This window comes from Notolepis coatsorum, assembly GCF_963971535.1.
Source record: "Notolepis coatsorum genome assembly, chromosome: 7".
NCBI classification, from domain to species: domain Eukaryota; kingdom Metazoa; phylum Chordata; class Actinopteri; order Aulopiformes; family Paralepididae; genus Notolepis; species Notolepis coatsorum.
The window spans coordinates 126,915,162-126,942,490 of record NC_140171.1 but is presented as its reverse complement, the minus strand read 5'-3'; the positions used below and the strand labels follow the sequence as shown (position 1 = coordinate 126,942,490).

Here is a 27,329-nt window from a genome sequence, read left to right as displayed (position 1 = left end):
GGATTGGCCAATTTTTTTTTTTTTTTTTTATCATTCCATTTGGGCTGTGGGGGTGCTTAATGTCTGAAGGAGTCGACTGAAGGCTTCTTGTCCTCTGCAAAAGCATGCAATTGGTCCACTGATGGATACATCTTGATATTTGTCTAGTATAGTGTGTTCATTAGATGGGTGAAATCCTCTTTCAGTGCCTCTGTGCCTGTTTTCTTAGGCAGTTAGCCTCTGGAATGCGTGCCATTAGCGTTAGCCACGCTTCTATGCCTATTTTCTTTTGAAAAAAATGATAAAAAAAAATATATTAATTATTTTGTATTTTTTTTATTATATTCGACTAAGAGGTTGGCCAGTCGACTACGGCCCCTTTCGACCGATTAGTCGACTAATCGATTAATAGGGGTCAGCCCTACTATGCTTAAAATAAAATGGTTGCTATGTGCACACCAAAGACTAGACAGAGAAGCCCACTAGACAGAGAAGCCCACTAGACAGAGAAGCCCACTAGACAGAGAAGCCCACTAGACAGAGAAGCTAGACAAAGAAGCCCACTAGACAGAGAAGCCCACTAGACAGAGAAGCCCACTAGACAGAGAAGCCCACTAGACAAAGAAGCCCACTTGACAAAGAAGCCCACTAGACAGAGAAGCCCACTAGACAGAGAAGCTAGACAGAGAAGCCCACTAGACAGAGAAGCTCACTAGACAGAGAAGCTAGACAGAGAAGCCCACTAGACAGAGAATCCCACTAGACAGAGAAGCCCACTAGACAGAGAAGCCCACTAGACAGAGAAGCTAGACAGAGAAGCTAGACAGAGAAGCCCACTAGACAGAGAAGCCCACTAGACAGAGAAGCCCACTAGACAGAGAAGCTAGACAGAGAAGCCCACTAGACAGAGAAGCCCACTAGACAGAGAAGCCCACTAGACAGAGAAGCTAGACAGAGAAGCCCACTAGACAGAGAATCCCACTAGACAGAGAAGCCCACTAGACAGAGAATCTAGACAGAGAAGCTAGACAGAGAAGCCCACTAGACAGAGAAGCTCACTAGACAGAGAAGCCCACTAGACAGAGAAGCTAGACAGAGAAGCTAGACAGAGAAGCCTACTAGACAGAGAAGCTAGACAGAGAAGCTCACTAGACAGAGAAGCTCACTAGACAGAGAAGCTAGACAGAGAAGCCCACTAGACAGAGAAGCTAGACAGAGAAGCTAGACAGAGAAGCCTACTAGACAGAGAAGCTAGACAGAGAAGCCCACTAGACAGAGAAGCCCACTAGACAGAGAAGCTAGACAGAGAAGCTAGACAGAGAAGCTCACTAGACAGAGAAGCCCACTAGACAGAGAAGCTAGACAGAGAAGCTCACTAGACAGAGAAGCTCACTAGACAGAGAAGCTCACTAGACAGAGAAGCTAGACAGAGAAGCTAGACAGAGAAGCTCACTAGACAGAGAAGCCCACTAGACAGAGAAGCTAGACAGAGAAGCTCACTAGACAGAGAAGCCCACTTGACAGAGAAGCTCACTAGACAGAGAAGCTCACTAGACAGAGAAGCTAGACAGAGAAGCCCACTAGACAGAGACGCTCACTAGACAGAGAAGCTCACTAGACAGAGAAGCTCACTAGACAGAGAAGCTCACTAGACAGAGAAGCTAGACAGAGAAGCCCACTAGACAGAGACGCTCACTAGACAGAGAAGCTCACTAGACAGAGAAGCTAGACAGAGAAGCTAGACAGAGAAGCCCACTAGACAGAGAAGCCCACTAGACAGAGAAGCTAGACAGAGAAGCTAGACAGAGAAGCCCACTAGACAGAGAAGCCCACTAGACAGAGAAGCTAGACAGAGAAGCTAGACAGAGAAGCTCACTAGACAGAGAAGCTCACTAGACAGAGAAGCTAGACAGAGAAGCTCACTAGACAGAGAAGCCCACTAGACAGAGAAGCTAGACAGAGAAGATAGACAGAGAAGCCCACTAGACAGAGAAGCTCACTAGACAGAGAAGCTCACTAGACAGAGAAGCTAGACAGAGAAGCTAGACAGAGAAGCTCACTAGACAGAGAAGCTCACTAGACAGAGAAGCTAGACAGAGAAGCTCACTAGACAGAGAAGCTCACTAGACAGAGAAGCCCACTAGACAGAGAAGCTCACTAGACAGAGAAGCTCACTAGACAGAGAAGCTAGACAGAGAAGCTCACTAGACAGAGAAGCTCACTAGACAGAGAAGCTAGACAGAGAAGCTCACTAGACAGAGAAGCCTACTATATAGAGAAGCACATAGCTACTATCAGTGTTGGGAAAGTTCACTTTCTACATGAACTAGTTCAGTTCACAGTTCACAATTTTTTAAATGAACTAGTTCAGTTCATAGTTCATAATAAAAAATGTTGAACTAAAGTTCATGGTTTCAAAAATGAACAAATGTATAGTTTATAGTTCTTTTTTCAATACGTTGCTGCAAGCTATTATTTGTAAAAATTATTGAACCACAGACAGCAATCGGAATACTGGCATTTCCATAACGCTTTGCTGCCGCCCATTCAGTCCACACTAGTAGCAGCTGCAGCTTTCATCTCTACAGTATATTTTCAAAGACATGAGGAAAAACTTTGCTTGAATTGTCTTAATTATGAAAACAAAAACAGGACTTTTGCTTATTCTCAATGTGCCGTTTAAGGTTTGCTGTCGACGTCGTCGATGTACGGACTTGCTTCTTCAAACCGGGTGGACAAAGTTTACAGACAAACGTTAGATTTTTTCCATTGAGTCAGTACTGACTTTAACGTTAAACTCTTTTAAATGCTCATACGCCGACGTCGTAGAGGTAGAGTCTGACTCTGAGCGAGTGCTGCTGCAGCTCTCGGCTTCGTCCATGATACTGCTCGCCGATTCCGCGGTTCCACTGTTTGTTGAGGAGTCTGATGACGTAGCCAGGGGGTGACAGGCGCATTGCCAGATTGGGTGGTTTTCCGCATAATTTTGAAGCCTGTTTACGGTGTGTTTTAACTGGGTTTTCGGCTGAAAGGCATATGAAATCTGGCACACCTTTGAACGCCGTTATAATAGAGTGCTGAGAATGAACGTACTTTTGAACGCCGTTATACAGCGCTGAGAATGAACACGTTCTCAATTACGTTCATTTAGCGGAAATACAGTATGTTCAGTTCACGTTCGCCCAAAATACGAACGCGTTCATGAACGATCGTTCATTGAACGCGTTCAGGTACATCACTGCCTACTATATAGAGAAGCCTGTAGCCTACTAGATAGAGAAGCCTGTAGCCTACTAGATAGAGAAGCACATAGCCTACTAGATAGAGAAGCATGTAGCCTACTAGATAGAGAAGCATGTAGCCTACTAGATAGAGAAGGATGAAGCCTACTAGATAGAGAAGCATGTAGCCTACTAGATAGAGAAGCATGTAGCCTACTAGATAGAGAAGCATGTAGCCTACTAGATAGAGAAGCATGAATCCTACTAGATAGAGAAGCATGTAGCCTACTAGATAGAGAAGCCCATAGCCTACTAGATAGAGAAGCATGTAGCCTACTAGATAGAGAAGCCCATAGCCTACTAGATAGAGAAGCATGTAGCCTACTAGATAGAGAAGCATGAAGCCTACTAGATAGAGAAGCATGCAGCCTACTAGATAGAGAAGCATGAAGCCTACTAAATAGAGAAGCATGTAGCCTACTAGATAGAGAAGCCTGTAGCCTACTAGATAGAGAAGCCTGTAGCCTACTAGATAGAGAAGCTTGTAGACTACTAGATAGAGAAGCATGAAGCCTACTAGATAGAGAAGCCCATAGCCTACTAGATAGAGAAGCATGAAGCCTACTAGATAGAGAAGCCCATAGCATACTAGATAGAGAAGCATGAAGCCTACTAGATAGAGAAGCATGAAGCCTACTAGATAGAGAAGCCTGTAGACTACTAGATAGAGAAGCATGAAGCCTACTAGATAGAGAAGCATGTAGCCTACTAGATAGAGAAGCATGTAGCCTACTAGATAGAGAAGCATGAAGCCTACTATATAGAGAAGCATGTAGCCTACTAGATAGAGAAGCATGAAGCCTACTAGATAGAGAAGCATGTAGCCTACTAGATAGAGAAGCATGAAGCCTACTAGATAGAGAAGCATGTAGCCTACTAGATAGAGAAGCATGAATCCTACTAGATAGAGAAGCCTGTAGACTACTAGATAGAGAAGCATGTAGCCTACTAGATAGAGAAGCCTACTTGATAGAGAAGCATGTAGCCTACTAGATAGAGAAGCATGAAGCCTACTAGATAGAGAAGCATGTAGCATACTAGATAGAGAAGCCCATAGCCTACTAGATAGAGAAGCATGTAGCCTACTAGATAGAGAAGCATGTAGCCTACTAGAGAGAGAAGCATGAAGCCTACTAGATAGAGAAGCATGTAGCCTACTAGATAGAGAAGCATGTAGCCTACTAGATAGAGAAGCATGTAGCCTACTAGATAGAGAAGCATGAAGCCTACTAGATAGAGAAGCATGTAGCCTACTAGATAGAGAAGCATGAAGCCTACTAGATAGAGAAGCATGAAGCCTACTAGATAGAGAAGCATGTAGCCTACTAGATAGAGAAGCATGTAGCCTACTAGATAGAGAAGCCTGTAGACTACTAGATAGAGAAGCATGTGGCCTACTAGATAGAGAAGCCTGTAGACTACTAGATAGAGAAGCATGAAGCCTACTAGATAGAGAAGCATGAAGCCTACTAGATAGGGAAGCATGAAGCCTACTAGATAGAGAAGCCTGTAGACTACTAGATAGAGAAGCATGAAGCCTACTAGATAGAGAAGCCTGTAGCCTACTAGATAGAGAAGCCTACTAGATAGAGAAGCATGAAGCCTACTAGATAGAGAAGCCTACTAGATAGAGAAGCATGTAGCCTACTAGATAGAGAAGCCTACTATATAGAGAAGCATGTAGCCTACTAGATAGAGAAGCATGAAGCCTACTAGATAGAGAAGCCTACTAGATAGAGAAGCATGACGCCTACTAGAGAGAGAAGCATGTAGCCTACTAGATAGAGAAGCCTACTAGATAGAGAAGCATGTAGCCTACTAGATAGAGAAGCATGAAGCCTACTAGATAGAGAAGCATGTAGCCTACTAGATAGAGAAGCATGAAGCCTACTAGATAGAGAAGCATGTAGCCTACTAGATAGAGAAGCATGAAGCCTACTAGATAGAGAAGCATGAAGCCTACTAGATAGAGAAGCCTACTAGATAGAGAAGCATGTAGCCTACTAGATAGAGAAGCATGTAGCCTACTAGATAGAGAAGCATGTAGCCTACTAGATAGAGAAGCATGAAGCCTACTAGATAGAGAAGCATGTAGCCTACTAGATAGAGAAGCATGAAGCCTACTAGATAGAGAAGCATGAAGCCTACTAGATAGAGAAGCCTGTAGCCTACTAGATAGAGAAGCATGTAGCCTACTAGATAGAGAAGCCTGTAGACTACTAGATAGAGAAGCATGTGGCCTACTAGATAGAGAAGCATGAAGCCTACTAGATAGAGAAGCATGAAGCCTACTAGATAGGGAAGCATGAAGCCTACTAGATAGAGAAGCCTGTAGACTACTAGATAGAGAAGCATGAAGCCTACTAGATAGAGAAGCCTGTAGCCTACTAGATAGAGAAGCCTACTAGATAGAGAAGCATGAAGCCTACTAGATAGAGAAGCCTACTAGATAGAGAAGCATGTAGCCTACTAGATAGAGAAGCCTACTATATAGAGAAGCATGTAGCCTACTAGATAGAGAAGCATGAAGCCTACTAGATAGAGAAGCCTACTAGATAGAGAAGCATGACGCCTACTAGAGAGAGAAGCATGTAGCCTACTAGATAGAGAAGCCTACTAGATAGAGAAGCATGTAGCCTACTAGATAGAGAAGCATGAAGCCTACTAGATAGAGAAGCATGTAGCCTACTAGATAGAGAAGCATGAAGCCTACTAGATAGAGAAGCATGTAGCCTACTAGATAGAGAAGCATGAAGCCTACTAGATAGAGAAGCCTGTAGACTACTAGATAGAGAAGCATGTAGCCTACTAGATAGAGAAGCCTACTAGATAGAGAAGCATGTAGCCTACTAGATAGAGAAGCATGAAGCCTACTAGATAGAGAAGCCCATATCCTACTAGATAGAGAAGCATGTAGCCTACTAGATAGAGAAGCATGTAGCCTACTAGATAGAGAAGCATGAAGCCTACTAGATAGAGAAGCATGTAGCCTACTAGATAGAGAAGCATGAAGCCTACTAGATAGAGAAGCATGAAGCCTACTAGATAGAGAAGCATGAAGCCTACTAGATAGAGAAGCATGTAGCCTACTAGATAGAGAAGCATGTAGCCTACTAGATAGAGAAGCCTGTAGACTACTAGATAGAGAAGCATGAAGCCTACTAGATAGAGAAGCATGAAGCCTACTAGATAGAGAAGCATGAAGCCTACTAGATAGAGAAGCATGAAGCCTACTAGATAGAGAAGCCTGTAGCCTACTAGATAGAGAAGCATGAAGCCTACTAGATAGAGAAGCATGTAGCCTACTAGATAGAGAAGCATGTAGCCTACTAGATAGAGAAGCATGTATCCTACTAGATAGAGAAGCCTACTAGATAGAGAAGCATGTAGCCTACTAGATAGAGAAGCATGAAGCCTACTAGATAGAGAAGCAGGTAGCCTACTAGATAGAGAAGCCCATAGCCTACTAGATAGAGAAGCATGTAGCCTACTAGATAGAGAAGCCTTTAGACTACTAGATAGAGAAGCCTGTAGCCTACTAGATAGAGAAGCCCATACAGGGTTCCCACGCTTGCCTTGAATTTTTTTTCCATACTACCTCCTGATTTTCCAGGTACCATATTAAGTGATGATCTATAGGCCCCTGAAGTGTTCCGCCCCCATCCGCGCCCCCCCTCCCCTCACACACACAACCCCCTAGGACACCTGACTACTTACTTGATTTAAAAGATGTACCAGTCAAGTCTACATTGTAAATGCTTAGAGATTATGTCTTATTGATAATATCAATGCATGAAATAATGCAACAAGCTGTAGATGAACAACAATTTATTGAACTGGAACACATGAGCACTGGGATTATGTTCTCTCTTCCACTCCTCTCCTATCTCATCCTGTCCTCTTCTCTCCACACCTCCCCTCGTGGCCGCTCCTGTCTTCTTTTCCTACTCTTCTCAACTCCTCGTAATCATAATCGAAATTAATCGTTGTGAGGTTGCATCGTTTCACCCCTACTATTACTCTGTAAAAGCGTTTGTAAAAGCTTTTGTAAATCAAACTGGTTATCGTTATGAGAGCTAACGTTGGCTAGCTACTGTACCTGGTGCTGGCTAACTGACTCGTTATGAGAGCTAACGTTGGCTAGCTACTGTACCTGGCGGTGGCTAACTGGCTCGTTATGAGAGCTAACGTTCGCTAGCTACTGTACCTGGCGCTGGCTAACTGGCTCGTTATGAGAGCTAACGTTGGCTAGCTACTGTACCTGGCGCTGGCTAACTGGCTCGTTATGAGAGCTAACGTTGGCTAGCTAGTTAGCAAGATTGCACTGCTTACTAACTAACGTTGATAAACCCAGGTTTACCACACAGTTAAAACACAGCTACTTACATTTGAGGATAAACTTGCATAAGAAGTTTCACTCAAGTTTCACTGTAGATGCCAAGGCTCCATTGGCTCACCAAGCTGCCTGCATCAAATTCCAACATCCAATATACCATATAGGATGCCAAGAGCATGCTCTACAACATGGGATCATCCATTTCTATCTACAGTAAAAGCTGTTCACGTGTAAAGGGTTTTTATAAACTCATGTTAATTCTGTGCTCAATAGTTAAATTTTATTACACATCATCCAATACAATTTTCCAGGACAACGGTTTCTATTTCCATGTAATTGGTCACTTTTGCTCAGTTTCCATGCCTTTCCATACCTGGAAAATGAATCCCATGAATCCCATGTTTTCCATGTTTTCCAGGTCCGTGGGAACCCTGCCATAGCCTACTAGATAGAGAAGCATGAAGCCTACTAGATGGAGAAGCCCATAGCCTACTAGATAGAGAAGCATGAAGCCTACTAGATAGAGAAGCCTGTAGACTACTAGATAGAGAAGCATGTAGCCTACTAGATAGAGAAGCATGAAGCCTACTAGATAGAGAAGCCCATAGCATACTAGATAGAGAAGCATGTAGACTACTAGATAGAGAAGCATGAAGCCTACTAGATAGAGAAGCATGAAGCCTACTAGATAGAGAAGCATGTAGCCTACTAGATAGAGAAGCCTGTAGACTACTAGATAGAGAAGCATGTAGCCTACTAGATAGAGAAGCATGAAGCCTACTAGATAGAGAAGCATGTAGCCTACTAGATAGAGAAGCATGAAGCCTACTAGATAGAGAAGCATGTAGCCTACTAGATAGAGAAGCATGAAGCCTACTAGATAGAGAAGCATGTAGCCTACTAGATAGAGAAGCATGAAGCCTACTAGATAGAGAAGCCCATAGCCTACTAGATAGAGAAGCCTGTAGCCTACTAGATAGAGAAGCATGAAGCCTACTAGATAGAGAAGCATGAAGCCTACTAGATAGAGAAGCATGTAGCCTACTAGATAGAGAAGCATGTAGCCTACTAGATAGAGAAGCCTGTAGACTACTAGATAGAGAAGCATGAAGCCTACTAGATAGAGAAGCATGAAGCCTACTAGATAGAGAAGCATGAAGCCTACTAGATAGAGAAGCATGAAGCCTACTAGATAGAGAAGCCTGTAGCCTACTAGATAGAGAAGCATGAAGCCTACTAGATAGAGAAGCATGTAGCCTACTAGATAGAGAAGCATGTAGCCTACTAGATAGAGAAGCATGTAGCCTACTAGATAGAGAAGCCTACTAGATAGAGAAGCATGTAGCCTACTAGATAGAGAAGCATGAAGCCTACTAGATAGAGAAGCATGTAGCCTACTAGATAGAGAAGCCCATAGCCTACTAGATAGAGAAGCATGAAGCCTACTAGATAGAGAAGCCCATAGCCTGCTAGATAGAGAAGCATGTAGCCTACTAGATAGAGAAGCCTGTAGACTACTAGATAGAGAAGCCTGTAGCCTACTAGATAGAGAAGCATGAAGCCTACTAGATAGAGAAGCCCATAGCCTACTAGATAGAGAAGCATGAAGCCTACTAGATAGAGAAGCCCATAGCCTACTAGATAGAGAAGCATGAAGCCTACTAGATAGAGAAGCCTGTAGCCTACTAGATAGAGAAGCATGAAGCCTACTAGATAGAGAAGCATGAAGCCTACTAGATAGAGAAGCCCATAGCATACTAGATAGAGAAGCATGTAGACTACTAGATAGAGAAGCATGAAGCCTACTAGATAGAGAAGCATGAAGCCTACTAGATAGAGAAGCCTGTAGCCTACTAGATAGAGAAGCCTGTAGCCTACTAGATAGAGAAGCCTGTAGCCTACTAGATAGAGAAGCCTGTAGCCTACAGGATAGAGAAGCATGTAGCCTACTAGATAGAGAAGCCTGTAGCCTACTAGATAGAGAAGCATGTAGCCTACTAGATAGAGAAGCCTGTAGCCTACTAGATAGAGAAGCATGAAGCCTACTAGATAGAGAAGCATGAAGCCTACTAGATAGAGAAGCATGAAGCCTACTAGATAGATAAGCATGTAGCCTACTAGATAGAGAAGCATGAAGCCTACTAGATAGAGAAGCCCATAGCCTACTAGATAGAGAAGCATGAAGCCTACTAGATAGAGAAGCATGTAGCCTACTAGATAGAGAAGCATGTAGCCTACTAGATAGAGAAGCCTGTAGCCTACTAGATAGAGAAGCCTGTAGCCTACTAGATAGAGAAGCCTGTAGCCTACTAGATAGAGAAGCCTGTAGCCTACAGGATAGAGAAGCATGTAGCCTACTAGATAGAGAAGCCTGTAGTCTACTAGATAGAGAAGCATGAAGCCTACTAGATAGAGAAGCATGTAGCCTACTAGATAGAGAAGCATGAAGCCTACTAGATAGAGAAGCATGTAGTCTACTAGATAGAGAAGCATGTAGCCTACTAGATAGAGAAGCCTGTAGCCTACTAGATAGAGAAGCATGAAGCCTACTAGATAGAGAAGCCTGTAGCCTACTAGATAGAGAAGCATGAAGCCTACTAGATAGAGAAGCCTGTAGCCTACTAGATAGAGAAGCCTGTAGCCTACTAGATAGAGAAGCATGTAGCATACTAGATAGAGAAGCCTGTAGCCTACTAGATAGAGAAGCATGTAGCCTACTAGATAGAGAAGCATGTAGCCTACTAGATAGAGAAGCCTGTAGCCTACTAGATAGAGAAGCATGAAGCCTACTAGATAGAGAAGCATGAAGCCTACTAGATAGAGAAGCATGTAGCCTACTAGATAGAGAAGCATGTAGCCTACTAGATAGAGAAGCATGAAGCCTACTAGATAGAGAAGCCCATAGCCTACTAGATAGAGAAGCCTGTAGCCTACTAGATAGAGAAGCCCATAGCCTACTAGATAGAGAAGCATGAAGCCTACTAGATAGAGAAGCCCATAGCATACTAGATAGAGAAGCATGTAGCCTACTAGATAGAGAAGCCCATAGCCTACTAGATAGAGAAGCATGAAGCCTACTAGATATAGAAGCATGAAGCCTACTAGATAGAGAAGCATGAAGCCTACTAGATAGAGAAGCATGTAGCCTACTAGATAGAGAAGCCTGTAGCCTACTAGATAGATAAGCCTGTAGCCTACTAGATAGAGAAGCATGAAGCCTACTAGATAGAGAAGCATGAAGCCTACTAGATAGAGAAGCATGAAGCCTACTAGATAGAGAAGCATGTAGCCTACTAGATAGAGAAGCATGAAGCCTACTAGATAGAGAAGCATGTAGCCTACTAGATAGAGAAGCATGAAGTCTACTAGATAGAGAAGCATGTAGCCTACTAGAGAGAGAAGCCTGTAGACTACTAGATAGAGAAGCATGTAGCCTACTAGATAGAGACGCATGAAGCCTACTAGATAGAGGAGCCTGTAGTCTACTAGATAGAGAAGCATGAAGCCTACTAGATAGAGAAGCATGAAGCCTACTAGATAGAGAAGCATGAAGCCTACTAGATAGAGAAGCATGAAGCCTACTAGATAGAGAAACATGAAGCCTACTAGATAGAGAAGCCTGTAGCATACTAGATAGAGAAGCATGAAGCCTACTAGATAGAGAAGCATGAAGCCTACTAGATAGAGAAACATGAAGCCTACTAGATAGAGAAGCCTGTAGCCTACTAGATAGAGAAGCATGAAGCCTACTAGATAGAGAAGCCTGTAGCATACTAGATAGAGAAGCCTGTAGCCTACTAGATAGAGAAGCCTGTAGCCTACTAGATAGAGAAGCATGAAGCCTACTAGATAGAGAAGCCTGTAGCATACTAGATAGAGAAGCCTGTAGCCTACTAGATAGAGAAGCATGAAGCCTACTAGATAGAGAAGCCTGTAGCCTACTAGACAGAGAAGCCCATAGCATACTAGATAGAGAAGCTCATAGCCTACTAGACAGATAAGCCTACTAGATAGAGAAGCCCATAGCCTACTAGATAGAGAGCTGTGGTGCAAAGTAAAGATGGCAAAACAAACAAATAACTCCCCCTCTGTCTATCCTGCACTCATCCTCTTTTCTCCATCCATCTATCTGTCTAACCTGCACTCATCCTCTCTCTCTCTCTCTCTCTCTCTCTCTCTCTCTCTCTCTCTCTCTCTCTCTCTCTCTCTCTCTCTCTCTCTCTCTCTCCCTCTCTCTCAATAGCTTCTGTTTTGGCTGCCAGTGAATATATGAGCCATGGGGGGGCCAGTGGGACAATAGCAGCTAAGAAAGCACATGCGTGCACACACACGCATGCACGCGCACACACACACACACACACACACACACACACACACACACACACACACACACACACACACACACACACACACACACACACACACACACACACACACACACACACACACACACACACACACACACTCTAGAAAACATGCTCCTCATTCCTCTTTCCCACTTGGTAGTTCCACACCCGACCCCTGACCAGTCACATGATCAGAATGGACCAATAGTAAACAAGCTCTTTGACAACTGTCTCCGCATCCCCCATATTCAGCCCACTACACCGGACAATGGACTGCTTTGAAGGAAGACCAATAGACAAGAAGGGACAGAGAGAGAGAGAGAGAGAGAGAGAGAGAGAGAGAGAGAGAGAGAGAGAGAGAGAGAGAGAGAGAGAGAGAGAGAGAGAGAGAGAGAGAGAGAGAGAGAGAGAGAGAGAGAGAGAGAGAGAGAGAGAGAGAGAGAGACAGATGGGTTTCTTCTTCACACACAACCATCTCCCCATCCTCATTTGTCTTCCACACAATTTAATCCATTCCAAAATGTCTCCACTGTCCTCCTTGGTCAATAGTTCAAGCTCCCATGAGAGAGACAGTGAGACAGAGAGAAATGAGACAGTGAGACAGAGAGAAATTAGTCAGGGAGAGAGAGAGTGAGACAGAGAGAAATGAGACAGTGAGAGAGACAGTGAGACAGAGAGAAATGAGACAGTGAGACAGAGAGAAATGAGACAGTGAGAGAGACAGTGAGACAGAGAGAAATGAGACAGTGAGAGAGACAGTGAGACAGAGAGAAATGAGACAGCGAGAGAGGCAGTGAGACAGATAAATGAAACAGTGAGACAGAGAGAAATGACAGTGTGACAGAGAGAAATGAGACAGTGAGAGAGACAGTGAGACAGAGAGAAATGACAGTGTGACAGAGAGAAATGAGACAGTGAGAGAGACAGTGAGACAGAGAGAAATGACAGTGAGACAGAGAGAAATGAGACAGTGAGAGAGACAGTGAGACAGAGAGAAATGAGACAGTGAGAGAGACAGTGAGACAGAGAGAAATGAGACAGTGAGACAGAGAGAAATGAGACAGTGAGAGAGACAGTGAGACAGAGAGAAATGAGACAGTGAGACAGAGAGAAATGAGACAGTGAGACAGAGAGAAATGAGACAGTGAGAGAGACAGTGAGACAGAGAGAAATGAGACAGTGAGAGAGACAGTGAGACAGAGAGAAATGAGACAGTGAGACAGAGAGAAATGAGACAGTGAGACAGAGAGAAATGAGACAGTGAGAGAGACAGTGAGACAGAGAGAAATGAGACAGTGAGACAGAGAGAAATGAGACTATGAGAGAGACAGTGAGACAGAGAGAAATGAGACAGTGAGACAGAGAGAAATGAGACTATGAGAGAGACAGTGAGACAGAGAGAAATGAGACAGTGAGACAGAGAGAAATGAGACTATGAGAGAGACAGTGAGACAGAGAGAAATGAGACAGTGAGACAGAGAGAAATTAGACTATGAGAGAGACAGTAAGACAGAGAGAAATGAGACAGTGAGATAGACAGTGAGAGAGGCAGTGAGACAGAGAGGCAGTGAGACAGAGAAATGAGACAGTGAGAGAGGCAGTGAGACAGAGAGGCAGTGAGACAGAGAAATGAGACAGTGAGACAGAGAGAAATGAGACAGTGAGACAGAGAGAAATGAGACAGTGAGACAGAGAGAAATGAGACAGTGAGAGAGACAGTGAGACAGAGAGAAATGAGACTATGAGAGAGACAGTGAGACAGAGAGAAATGAGACAGTGAGATAGACAGTGAGAGAGGCAGTGAGACAGAGAGGCAGTGAGACAGAGAAATGAGACAGTGAGATAGGCAGTGAGACAGAGAGGCAGTGAGACAGAGAAATGAGACAGTGAGACAGAGAGAAATGAGACAGTGAGACAGAGAGAAATGAGACAGTGAGAGAGGCAGTGAGGAAGACTTGCTTGAGGGAATAATATAGATGGTACGGTGAGTGACTGCAAATTGTTTCATACATTCTTACAAGTTAAACACCTTTCACTGTGAATGGCAAACTAAAAGAGGAACCTCAGTGAACTTTAGGGGGAATTTAATTTGTCGCTAGACTGCAAGTAATTTCTTCATCAAAAGCCACTTATAGGGGATGTAGAGCTGAGATATTCTCAAAAAAACAATTGAGGTCACCCTCATTTTCAATGTTGTCGAGACTTTACAGACATTTCAATGCACACATTTCTACAATATAACAATAATAAATATTAATAACTATCTATATAGTACTTTTCATACATGCAGAGTCCAGAGTGCCCCACAGCAATTAGTATAAAATGAGCATTGGCATAAAATCAGCACAAAATTGACAGAATAAAAAACAATGCATAAGACATAAGAATAGGTATAAAAGACAATAAAAGTAATGCAATGTAAACGTGCAGACTTAAGAATAGGCATAAAATAAGTACAATAGGTCAGTCCCCCAAACACCCCAAATGGGGAGAGATGTTCCATCATGACTAGTGAAACATGAAAGACTGTTCCCATGTTCACCGCACTGCCGCTTCACCGCTGCTCTGTCCACCGAGCTGCTTTTGCAAAAACAATGATGCTAATATCTATAATGTCAATAGCACTGTAATGTTTTAAAACATCTTACCAAGTTGACAAAGTCTTGGTAGCAGATCCTGCCATCTGCGTTGCCGTCGGCGAGGGCCAATAGCACCTCCAGCTTGTGGGGGTCGAGCTCCGAGCCGTGGGTGGCCAGCAGGTCCCTGAACCGCTCTGTGCTGATGAACCCCGAACTGTCTGGGTCATACTGCAGATAGAAACACACAGACACACACACACACATGTTTGTAAGCGTCGGCGTCGGCTAGTAGTAGAATTGATTGATTGATTGATTTTATTGTGGATTAGAGACATCATCCAAGGGATAAAACACATGATAAAATGCAAGCACTTGTTATTTCCATCATGGTCCCTGGTATTTGAATAGAATAGAACAGAATAGGAAAAAAAACACACATTCCACAATGTTATACGGACACACCGAAATGAGCACCAGATGCATATTAAAACATTAGGAACTCTATGAGGTCAGTATCTCACAGTGCAGACTATTCAACAGTACCAAGCGTCTTGTTTTGTTCATAGTTTAAACTACTTTCTAATTGCCCTAAAGGAGCCCAGCTGTCGAAATGAGGCTTTGGAACCGTCTTTAGAATGGACTCTGAGGTGACGGCGTGGGCCTCATCTAACCACCGGCTGTTTCCCTTCAATCATCGGAACCGGAAAACACCAGAGATATTCAAATGACTAAAGACCACTGGAGATATGCAAAGGACTGAAAAGCAAAATAAGGGGGTGGGTGGGGGTGGTGGATATGGAATGTCCTCTGTATTTATACTGCAACCATAAAAAACACTGTGATTAAACTTGACACCTGAATGGAAAAAGTTGAAAAAGATGTGTCAATAATGACATCTTTACAGCAATTAGATCAAAAGCAACACTGTTCGACGAGCTGAAGTTGAGTGACAGTATAATTTGGAACAGGAAAAGCTTTGGTGGTTGACCTGGCAACACGAGTGAGACATCTCTAAGGTTTTCAGTGTCTGTCATCCAGAGTGCTGCAGCTCTGACCAGACGATGCCATTACGATGAGAAAAGACTCTTATTACAGACCTTCAATCAGCTCTAGTATGATGGACAGCTATTCTACTTCAGATGAGTGGCAGTGAACCGGAACTCTGTGTCTCTAAGAAGAATATAGGAATCTGGCTGAATCTGTGTGTGAGAAGCAGCTATCAGTTCAACTGTGAGTGTGAAATGGCCTAGATTATATCATTACAGAGCTAGATTATAACATTACAGGACTATAACATTACAGGGCTAGATTATAACATTACAGGACTAGATTATAACATTACAGGGCTATATTATAACATTACAGGACTAGATTATAACATTACAGGGCTAGATTATAACATTACAGGGCTAGATTATAACATTACAGGACTAGATTATAACATTACAGGACTAGATTATAACATTACATGGCTAGATTATAACATTACAGGACTAGATTATAACATTACAGGGCTAGATTATAACATTACAGGGCTAGATTATAACATTACAGGACTAGATTATAACATTACAGGGCTAGATTATAACATTACAGGACTAGATTATAACATTACAGGACTAGATTATAACATTACAGGGCTAGATTATAACATTACAGGACTAGATTATAACATTACAGGGCTAGATTATAACATTACAGGGCTAGATTATAACATTACAGGGCTAGATTATAACATTACAGGACTAGATTATAACACTACAGGACTAGATTATAACATGACAGGACTAGATTATACTATGACAGAGCTAGATTATAACATGACAGGACTAGATTATACTATGACAGAGCTAGATTATAACATTACAGGACTAGATTATAACATTACAGGGCTAGATTATAACCCTACAGGATTATATTATACCATTACAGGATTATATTATAACATTACAGGGCTAGATTAAGGCTGGGCGATATGACCAAAAACGTTATCGCGATAAAATTATAAAATTATTTTCATATAACTCGATATCGATAATTATCGTCGATATAATGTCTGTCAAGTTTAATTAATTTATTATGCCCGGCGCCGATACGCGGGCTGACTTGTTTTGCTGCTGTGAATGTCTCGAGAGTCGAGTTGATGTCGTCATCAGTCCGCGCACGTTAGCAGTTAGCCAAAGCAAGCGGAGTATCTCAAGCGGAGTATCTCATGACTCAAAAATGACCCTAAAATACTCTGTTCCGCCCAATTCATTGCAACGACGTCCACCGTATACCCCACACTACTATAACAGTTACCCTCAGAATTCAAAACACACAGCAACTCGGCAGGTAACCTGTAAAATAGCGCCGTGCAAGCTAATTAGCCATAGCCAGCCTCGTTTCCGAGCGGAGTATCTCATGATAATGTACTAAAAATGACCCTAAAATACTCTGTTCCGCCCAATTCATTGCAACGACGTCCATTGTATACCCCACACTACTATAACAGTTACCCTCAGAATTCAAAACACACACCAACTCGGCAGGTAAACTGTAAAATAGCGCCGTGCAAGCTAATTAGCCATAGCCAGCCTTGTTTACTGAGTCCTACCTCCGCGCCTCCTTCCGGGTCTCCTTCCGCTATCTCCTTCACTGATTGGTTGTTAGTGCGTGTGCTCATATCCAAGCTTGGAAAATCGATATATCGAAACTTTGCGACCACGTTTCATGTTTATTTCGAGGAAATAATTTATCGCGATAGTTATCGTTATCGTTTTATCGCCCAGCCCTAGGCTAGATTATAACATTACAGGATTATATTATAACATTACAGGGCTAGATTATAACACTACAAGATTATATTATAACATTACAGGGCTAGATTATAACATTACAGGAATAGATTATAACATTACAGGGCTAGATTAAGGCTGGGCGATATGACCAAAAACGTTATCGCGATAAAATTATAAAATTATTTTCATATAACTCGATATCGATAATTATCGTCGATATAATGTCTGTCAAGTTTAATTAACTTATTATGCCCGGCGCCGATACGCGGGCTGACTTGTTTTGCTGCTGTGAATGTCTCGAGAGTCGAGTTGATGTCGTCATCAGTCCGCGCACGTTAGCAGTTAGCCAAAGCAAGCGGAGTATCTCAAGCGGAGTATCTCATGACTCAAAAATGACCCTAAAATACTCTGTTCCGCCCAATTCATTGCAACGACGTCCACCGTATACCCCACACTACTATAACAGTTACCCTCAGAATTCAAAACACACAGCAACTCGGCAGGTAACCTGTAAAATAGCGCCGTGCAAGCTAATTAGCCATAGCCAGCCTCGTTTCCGAGCGGAGTATCTCATGATAATGTACTAAAAATGACCCTAAAATACTCTGTTCCGCCCAATTCATTGCAACGACGTCCACCGTATACCCCACACTACTATAACAGTTACCCTCAGAATTCAAAACACACACCAACTCGGCAGGTAAACTGTAAAATAGCGCCGTGCAAGCTAATTAGCCATAGCCAGCCTTGTTTACTGAGTCCTACCTCCGCGCCTCCTTCCGGGTCTCCTTCCGCTATCTCCTTCACTGATTGGTTGTTAGTGCGTGTGCTCATATCCAAGCTTGGAAAATCGATATATCGAAACTTTGCGACCACGTTTCATGTTTATTTCGAGGAAATAATTTATCGCGATAGTTATCGTTATCGTTTTATCGCCCAGCCCTAGGCTAGATTATAACATTACAGGATTATATTATAACATTACAGGGCTAGATTATAACACTACAAGATTATATTATAACATTACAGGGCTAGATTATAACATTACAGGAATAGATTATAACATTACAGGACTAGATTATAACACTACAGGATTATATTATAACATTACAGGGCTAGATTATAACATTACAGGACTAGATTATAACATTACAGGGCTCGATTATAACATTACAGGACTAGATTATAACATTACAGGACTAGATTATAACATTACAGGACCTGACGATTTAGAGACAGCTGCTTTTTCTCTCTGTGCCTTGGTGACACTGAGTGTGTGTGTGTGTGACTGTGTGTGACTGTGTGTGACTGTGTGTGTGTGTGTGTGTGTGTGTGTGTTCACACATGAGGATATGACATTTCAGGCTAAATGAACAGTGCATCCAATTCCAGTGCCCCTGAGCTGAGTCCGTGTGTGTGTCTGTGTCTGTGTCTGTGTCTGTGTCTGTGTCTGTGTGTGTGTGTGTGTGTGTGTGTGTGTGTGTGTGTGTGTGTGTGTGTGTGTGTGCGCGCGTGCGTGCGTGCGTGTGTGTGTTTGTGTGCACACGTGTGCGTGTGTGCCATATGCCAGGCTTGGCAGACAGGAGTAAAGAGCGTGCTGGCAGCAGCAGAATGACCACTGAGAGATCAGGGTTGAGAGCCGTCATGGTCGGCATGCTGTCTTCTCCAATGTCACACTGTGACGCAGCAGTGTGTTGCGCCACCAAGTTAGTCATCAGGCACCGAAGGCATCTATTGCAATGTACATTTTCTTCCACAGAGGGTGTCTATGGATAAGAATAGGGACAAAGCCACGCCTCCCAACGTGTGGGAAGATTGTTGTCTATATGTTCAAGTTCAAGTTTCAAGTTTCTTTATTAGTTGTCATACAAAAGTACAGACTACTTTTAAATAAAATGCTTCTTTCTGTTTTTCTCCAGAGATTGTGCTAGATAAAAATAGATAAGTATAAAATAAGTATAATAAGTATAAAATAGAAGTCAAGTACGTAGACAAAAGTGTTCAATCAATATACATATATACAATGCAGAGTAGAAAAGTAACTGAGTTACAATACAATATACAGTACAATGCAGAAATGGGATGAGGTACAATTTAGGTACAATTTACAGTAAGGTGTAATGAGGTATGAGTTGTAGTGCAAATTCTTTACCAATAAATATAAAGTGTGTTAAGTGTCTAAAGTGGGTAAAGTGTGCTGCAGTGAGTTGTTTGTTTAAAGTGAGTGTGTGCGTGTGGATGTGTTTGCTGTGAGTGTATTTGATGGTTTGTTACATAGTGTTATTGTCATTTAGCATCCTGATGGCCTGAGTATAGAAGCTTCTTCTGAGTCTCTCTGTGCTTGCCATGAGACTCCGGTATCGCTTGCCTGACCGCAGCAGTTCAAAGAGGCAGTTGTTCTAATGGGCAGAGCCGCCGCAAGGGGCGTGCGAGAGGTGCGGTCGCACAGGGCCTCGCACCTAGGAGGCCTCGCAAAAAAAATAATAATAATAAATTAAAAAAGATTTAATACATTTTTTTATAAATTGAATGTTAACAATCACTTTCCATCACAGACCTAAAATCTAGTTTTGCTTACATGCTTATATATTTCACATTAGACACGTTTGTAGAATAGTAATATGCATACTGCCTCACTATATGCGACAGCGTGACTGTGTCATCTTATCTATCAAGCGTATTGGGCACGTGGGGTGATGGTCAGGTGTAAGGTGGATGGTGTGTGTGGCAGAGTGGTGGTAAGCAGCTGCGGGGCCTCGCGTCGGGACATTGAACCGAAAATGATGTTTTGGAGGCAGGGGAAACTAGCAGCACCGGCGGCAGCAGCACAACACACGATCAAGAATCTTTGAAAGCTTTTGTACGAGATGGCTTTTCCAGTAAAGCACTAGAACGATTCCGATTCCACGAAAAGTAAAATCTGCATCGAGCTGCTGTTAGCATGGTTGCCGCTGCTAATGCAGGTGTTAATGTTGCCGCTTCTATGTCTGCTGGTAAACAAAAGCAGATAGCTGATGGGAGAATAACCTTGTTGTGTATTCTATCCTCTATCCAATATCTTTCGTGTCAGGGATTAGCTATTAGAAGAAAAACAGACGAGGAGTCCAATTTGACCCAGTTGCTAAACTTGCGTGCTCAAGATATCCCAGAATTACAGTCATGGCTGGCTCGTAAGGAGAGCAAGTGGCTATCTCATGATATCCTAAACGAGATGACTGAAATAATGGGCCATGATGTGCTGAGAACGTTAATTGAAGAAATACAGTCTGTTGGGTTTTTCTCTGTGATTATGGACGAGACAACCGACATCACGGTTAAAGAGCAGGTGTCTATCTGCTTCCGTTTTGTGACTGAAAATCTGGAGCCAGAACTTTTTGTTGGATTTTATGAGACATCAAAAACAACAGCAGACGCACTTTTTCAGCTGTTAAAAGACGTTCTGATGAGATTCTCACTGCCAATCTGTAAATGTAGAGGCCAGTCACCAGTGCTACGACGGCGCGTCAAATGTTTCTGGCATTCGAACAGGTCTACAAGCTCGCGTCACAAGAATGTGTCACGAAAGAGTAACCTGGATGTAATCGCAGATGAATTCATCAAGCGCACGGCTGCAAGGAGTAACACTTTCCTCGTAAAGAAGTAACATCAATGGTGAGTTAAAAACAAATAATTCTTTTTATATTTAGTAGCTGTGTTAACACTTTGAGTGCTGACGACATGTATTGTCGTCTTATCATGCCCCCCGTTGAGTGCCGACGACGTGATTTGTAATTTGATTTTTTTATTAGCAATCTGAATTCATATTTCATCAACCGAGTCTCCCATTGGTACAGCAGACCCTCTAGGAGCTCAGATGGGAAAATACCGCCCCCTATCGTCTATCCCTGTGTAACTGCAGGCCATTCGATTATACTGCTGGATCTGTGGAGGTGGAGCCAACTGGCTCCACTGTGCTGGCAAGCCGTCTGATGAACATGGAAGTGATCGCGAGTTGGAAAGCAGCGTGGAATATATATTTACAGCAGCCAATAATCAATCAATAAACACGATCGATATTTGGAATGGCGATCAGGAATTGGAATAATCTTTTTGGAGAACATCTGATCTAAGGTAAGGAGTCTATGTTACCAGTTTTAGGATAATCAGAGCTGTATTCACTGAGATATCAGCATGTGCCGTGTGTGTGTATGTGTGTGTGTGTGTGTGTGTGTGTGTGTGTGTGTGTGATGTTGAGGAAATGAGAGAATAGATTTTTCAGCCCGCTTCTATAGCGTGCATAAGTACACATATACTATCGATAATCTAGCGTTTATTTGAAAACTATTCATAAATAGGCAGACAAATGACAACGTGTCTAGTGTATTCGAGAATATTCCAATAAATGCCGCTTATGGGGGAATCTTTCAATTTTCCGGAAATTTTCGAGAGAACGATAGCTTTTTCGAAATGCTATAAAAAGGATATGAACTGATTAAAAAACAATCCGTTTTCGACAATGTTGACTGCAAACAAGTCATTGATAAGCGACGGGCAGATTAGACACATAGCCATAATTTAAAACATAGATTATGCGTTTTTAACGCTAACATTGAAGTGGATGATGGCATTCAAGGGGGTAAAAAGGAAAACAAGGCCGGCACTGATTTAAGAATAGTTTGACTTGTATGCCCAGCCTCGGGCTACCAGCTGACAGGCAGAGCTGCGTTCGTAATGGGTGTTTGTTCTAGACGGGTGTGTGTGTGTGTGTGTGTGTGTGTGTGTGTGTGTGTGTGTGTGTGTGTTTGCGCATGTGTGTCGGAAATGTGTGCGTTTGACAACTTTTTCCAAATCCGTATAGCAACAAATCATGTAGGCTATGGTTATTGCAGAAAGTTTATCTTGGGCGTGGGGGTAGGGCATTCAACTGGTTTGAGCACCCACTGGCAGAAACATAAATCGGCGCCTATGTCTGAGTGCTTATTGTTATTGTTGTCAATTATTTGAAGTGCAAGTAGGCCTATAGGCTACGTATACGTCACTGGGGTTTCCCAGTGTGTTCCCCGCCCAGAGGCACATATCAACCCCCCCCTGGCTGTTATTATTTAGCCTATATTTGGGTTTTGGGAATGTGTTGTGAGATGGGGATTTTGTTTTGTGTGATGTTGTAATAAACAAGCATTACTATACAAACTCATATCGTGTCAAGGCTTCATTATAATAATCAAACGTGTTGTGTGTAAAATGTGTGTGTTTATTTAAGCATTACATCACGCGCAGGAGTGGGTTGTGAGAGTTAGACCATGCCTAGGGGTGGTCGTTAGACACCCCCTAGGCATGGTCTAATTCTCACAACCCACGACTGCACGTGGTGTAATGGCTTTTATACAACTGGCGCATTCATCCAACCTTATTGCTATACAATAAACACACATTAATTGAAGATTTATTGAAAAAACCATCCGCAGAAAAAGTAGTTCCCAAAAAAAACAAAAGAGAAGTTGCCTCCATGTGGAAGCAGCTCGGAAGTGCATCCAACTGTTCTCAGTAAGACATCCAACAAACTAAGACATCCAACTGTCTCTCAACTAAGACATCCAACAAACTAAGACATCCAACTGTCTTTCAACTAGACATCCAACAAACTAAGACATCCAACTGTCTCTCAACTGAGACATCCAACAAACTAAGACATCCAACTGTCTTTCAACTAGACATCCAACAAACTAACACATCCAACTTTTCTTTAGTTTTGAACCTACTTTCTATAGATCTTCATTCATAGATGCTTCTATAGAAAGTAGGTCAAACAAATTTTAAAAAGTTTTCTTTGCCCTATATAGGGGAGAGAAAAAAAGGTTTTCTTTGCCCTTTTTAAACCTACTTTCTATAGAAGCAGCTGGGAGGTGCACTGTTTTAAGTGAGCGCGGGTTATTGAATTGATTGATTGATTGCTAATTGTATTACTGTCCGCCTTGTTTAGGCACTCTTTCGAAGTCGCTCTCTTTTGAAGTTGGTTACGGTTAGAGTTTGGAATCAGGGCTGGTGGTCTATCGCCCTGCTCTAAAGACAAACTCTAACCTTAACCAACTTCGAAAGAGAGCGACTTCGAAAGAGTGCCTAAACTTAACCAGTTGGAAACAAGGCGGACAGTAATAAAATTAGCGATTGATTGATTGATTGATTGCTAATTTTATTACTGTCCGCCTTGTTTCCAACTGGTTAAGTTTAGGCACTCTTTCGAAGTCGCTCTCTTTCGAAGTTGGTTAGGGTTAGAGTTTGGAATCAGGGCTGGTGGTCTATCGCCCTGCTCTAAAGACAAACTCTAACCTTAACCAACTTCGAAAGAGGGCAACTTCGAAAGAGTGCCTAAACTTAACCAGTTGGAAACAAGGCGGACAGTAATAACATTTGCAATTAATCAATCAATCAATCAATTTGCGCGATTATTTTTTTGTTCCACAATGACTCATGACCCATCAATTACATCATCCAACATTGTTTAAGCAACTAACACATTCGCCGTGACAGAATCGTTTTTCATTTAGTCTTTATGACCCTATTGATCCATATCCTTTCGTAATGTTTACTGTCCGGCTTGTCCGCCATCTTGCTTTCACTTCAAAAACTCGCATGGCGGATTGATAGTAATGCGGTTGTGGGCGGGTCCTGGGACCAAGAGCGTGGGGTTGTTATAAATACCCACGTGTAAGTTGACTGTTTCAGCCAATCAAAATCGAGAAATTTGCATGCCGTTGTATAAATATATACAATTTCTTACTGATTGGAGAAGACAACCTGATTTAATATTTTTGGGAAATTTAAGGCAAAAATAAGTATTAATTAATTAATTAAAACATTTCGCACAGGGCCTCGCATTTCTCCCAGACGGCTCTGCTAATGGGTTCTATATGCCAGCACATAGAACCCATTAGTCACTTCTCATCAAACTCCGCACAGTGAGGACTTGTCAAATATGAACAATCAGAAGTATTAAAGGAATTTTCATCTTGATGGCACTGTAAATATGATTTACTGTAAAATCTTCCTTAACTCTCTTGATCCGATGGAGGTGTAGTCGCTGTTGTCATGCAGATTGGCCCCATTCAGTAAATTTTTGTCGGAGGGACGAAGTCTCAACAGATTCTAGAAGGTGAGGACTTCCCCTTTAATCGACGGGAGTATCATTCCGGAAGTCGTGATAGGGACTATACACGAGCTCTCGGAAGAAGTCTCGTGCCATTTGCAGACATTTTCAAAGCCAGCGGTCTTGAAAAATACTTCTACCCAGGAAATGAGCTGCCGCGTGCATTTTGAAACAACGGTGTAAGTAGTGTTTTTAATAAATTATAGGCAGTTGTTGGACATATTATAGCATTCGTTCAGTTTCCAACAGTCTATAGTGTTTTTGAGATGTTTTTGCAGAGATTTTGGTAATATTTTCCACTCCAAAAGCATGTTTCTAAAGCAGTGAGGCAAAGAGAAAATAGCCAGGATAAAGGGCGTATGTATGTCGCGCGCTCATGCCCGAGGGACCATTGACGTATTTTATTTAGCAAATGCAATGTTTTCAAATAGCCACATTGCTGTTATTAGTTTATTCATTACTGGGTCATATTCTATATATAGTATATTTCATTTTATCAACCCAGAATGGATGATGAGTGTGACCGGGTCGGTGCAACCCACATACCCAGAGATGAAGCCTCCAGCCGGCAAGCATTCATTAGCCCAGCTAGCTCCGTGGCTACAGTAGCTGCGGCCTCCTCTAGCTGCCTCGTAGCTAACGTCGAGCTAGCCCATGAACCAGAGCCCCCTCCCACCGTTGTTTACCCAGAGAAGAGGCTTGTAGAGAGGCAGAGGGGCATAGAGGAAGACAAGGCTCGAGGAAGAGAACATGGTAAGTTTGAATAAAATTTTTAACACACACATTCAATTATTTTATGAATAATATGTAATTAAATATATATATATATATATATTTTTTTTTTTATAGAAATGTATGATATTTAGTTTCATTCATTAATTCATAACTCTTGAACAATAGATGGTATTTCTAATCTGTCAGTTGTTCTATATTGCCCACAAGATTGTCTACATTCCATACACTATAGTTTTTCTAATCCAATGTGAGTAAAGGGGTTGAAGATTAATTTTTCTTCAAGTTCAAGTTCAAATTCAACTACATATGAAGAATAATAACAATAATAACGATGATAATCATACACATATTTTATATCATTGGAAAACCCTAGTTGTTAGCTTCAAAATGGTACCAAATATGAGTATGAGAATTTTCTAACTGGGCCTGGGGGGATTAGGAGGTTAATGTCCAATCTTCATAACAATGAAATACAAATCACAGGAGTGCTTGTAGTATCGTAGATGGAGTGGGAGAAATATAATACCTTTATCTCAAAAACTCAATTTCTCAGTTAACCCTTTCTCTGCCACGCTTATATCCATCCTTGTAGCCAGTCTGCCAGCTCTATTTGTCTATGGAGATGTTCACCTACTTTGCAGGGCTATAACTTTTTAAATTGTATTGCTAAATTGACATTACTATGGCCCATTCAACATCGATTAGCTATCGTTCAGGGTGTAGGAACGTTTTACTTTTTCATTCACACATTCATACAAAAATACGGTCTAGAGTATAAATATGTTTTTATCGTTTTCTGCAGTATTTCATAGAACGTGAGTTATAGCCATTTATGCATATATTAGATCATCAAATGCAGTTTGATAGCGATTGACGCCAGATTAAAAATGTCAATTGTACGGGGCGCCCTCGTGGTGCACCGCATAGTGCCTTGCACACCCACGCGGCCGTCCCGGGTTCGCCTCCCGCTCCCGGTGACATTTGTCGCATATCTTCCCCGCCTCTTCTCCCGTTCATCCTCTCCCCCTCTGTCGGTCATGTCTGACCATGAAAAGCAATAAATGCTAAAAAAAAAAATCAATTGTACAAGGTCCTAAACGTCATGACTCATCATCTGCTGGTGACCGGAGGGGGGGGGTCGTTTATAATGCAATGACCGAGCATAGCAGTTTGTATGGATAATAATAATCAAAAACGCTGAAACTCACCGCAGCTTCCTCGTAGCGATGGGGGATGATACTAGGGATGCACGATATTGATTTTTTGACACCGATACCGATAACTTTATGCTCCTCAAGCCGATACCGATACCGATAACCGATATTTATTGTATTATAATATTTTTTTTAACTGTATATATATATATATATATATATATATATATATATATATATATATATATATATATATATATATTTTTTTAATCAATTTTTTTTTTTTTTTTTTGGTATTTATAAGCTCCGACGTCATCGGTACTGCTATCGGTACTTGAGAAATTATGGAGTTTTTTTTTTAGGAATTTAAACGTCGCAAACTAATCTTGTTGGCAGTTGTCTATTATCTCTCCTGCCTGTGTCTCTGCCTGCTGTGCTCTCCTCTCTTCCCCTCCCTCCCACACACACACACTAACTCACTCACACACACACACACACACACACACACAGACACGGGTGCTGCGCTGCCACAGACAGCTCTGCTCTCATAATGGACAGAACGAAATGTTCAAAAGTCTGGGTCTATTTTACTAAAGTCGATGCTGACAACGCTCGTTGCCACAAGTGCAACAAGACATTTGCCAGTAATGTATATAAGCGCTGGTACTTGTCAATGTGGCTGGCGGGGAGATAACGTTAGCTCCGAGTAGAGTAATGGCTGACAATCCGGAGGTAAATAAACGAACGAGAGCTTCTGATTGGTGGTAAGAAGAAGAGGTGGGTGCAAGCCGTGGGACGTAATTGGCAGATCGACTGTCTGTCTCCGAATGTAACGTGACTACGTCACAGCCAAGAAGGGGAGCGCTGGATTTGTGAAAAACTCCCTGTTCCTAAACCACACGCTATCAGTTTTACCACAGTACTGGCAAAACGGGAGGAGGCTATAATAAAAACAAGCGCCCTTCATCCAAATCCACCCACACCGGATTTCTTTTAACCAAAGAATTTATTATATG

At 42.2% G+C, this 27,329-nt stretch overlaps 1 protein-coding gene across 1 annotated transcript in view; it reads right to left on the bottom strand.

The window, feature by feature from the left end:
* Window positions 1-27,329, bottom strand: part of rhbdl3 (rhomboid, veinlet-like 3) — a 213,737-nt gene that overhangs the window by 92,693 nt on the left and 93,715 nt on the right. The window contains exon 3 of the mRNA XM_084318088.1: window positions 14,591-14,749. Within this exon, the coding sequence (XP_084174214.1) occupies window positions 14,591-14,749 (159 nt within the window). The remainder of the gene's footprint in view (window positions 1-14,590; window positions 14,750-27,329) is intronic.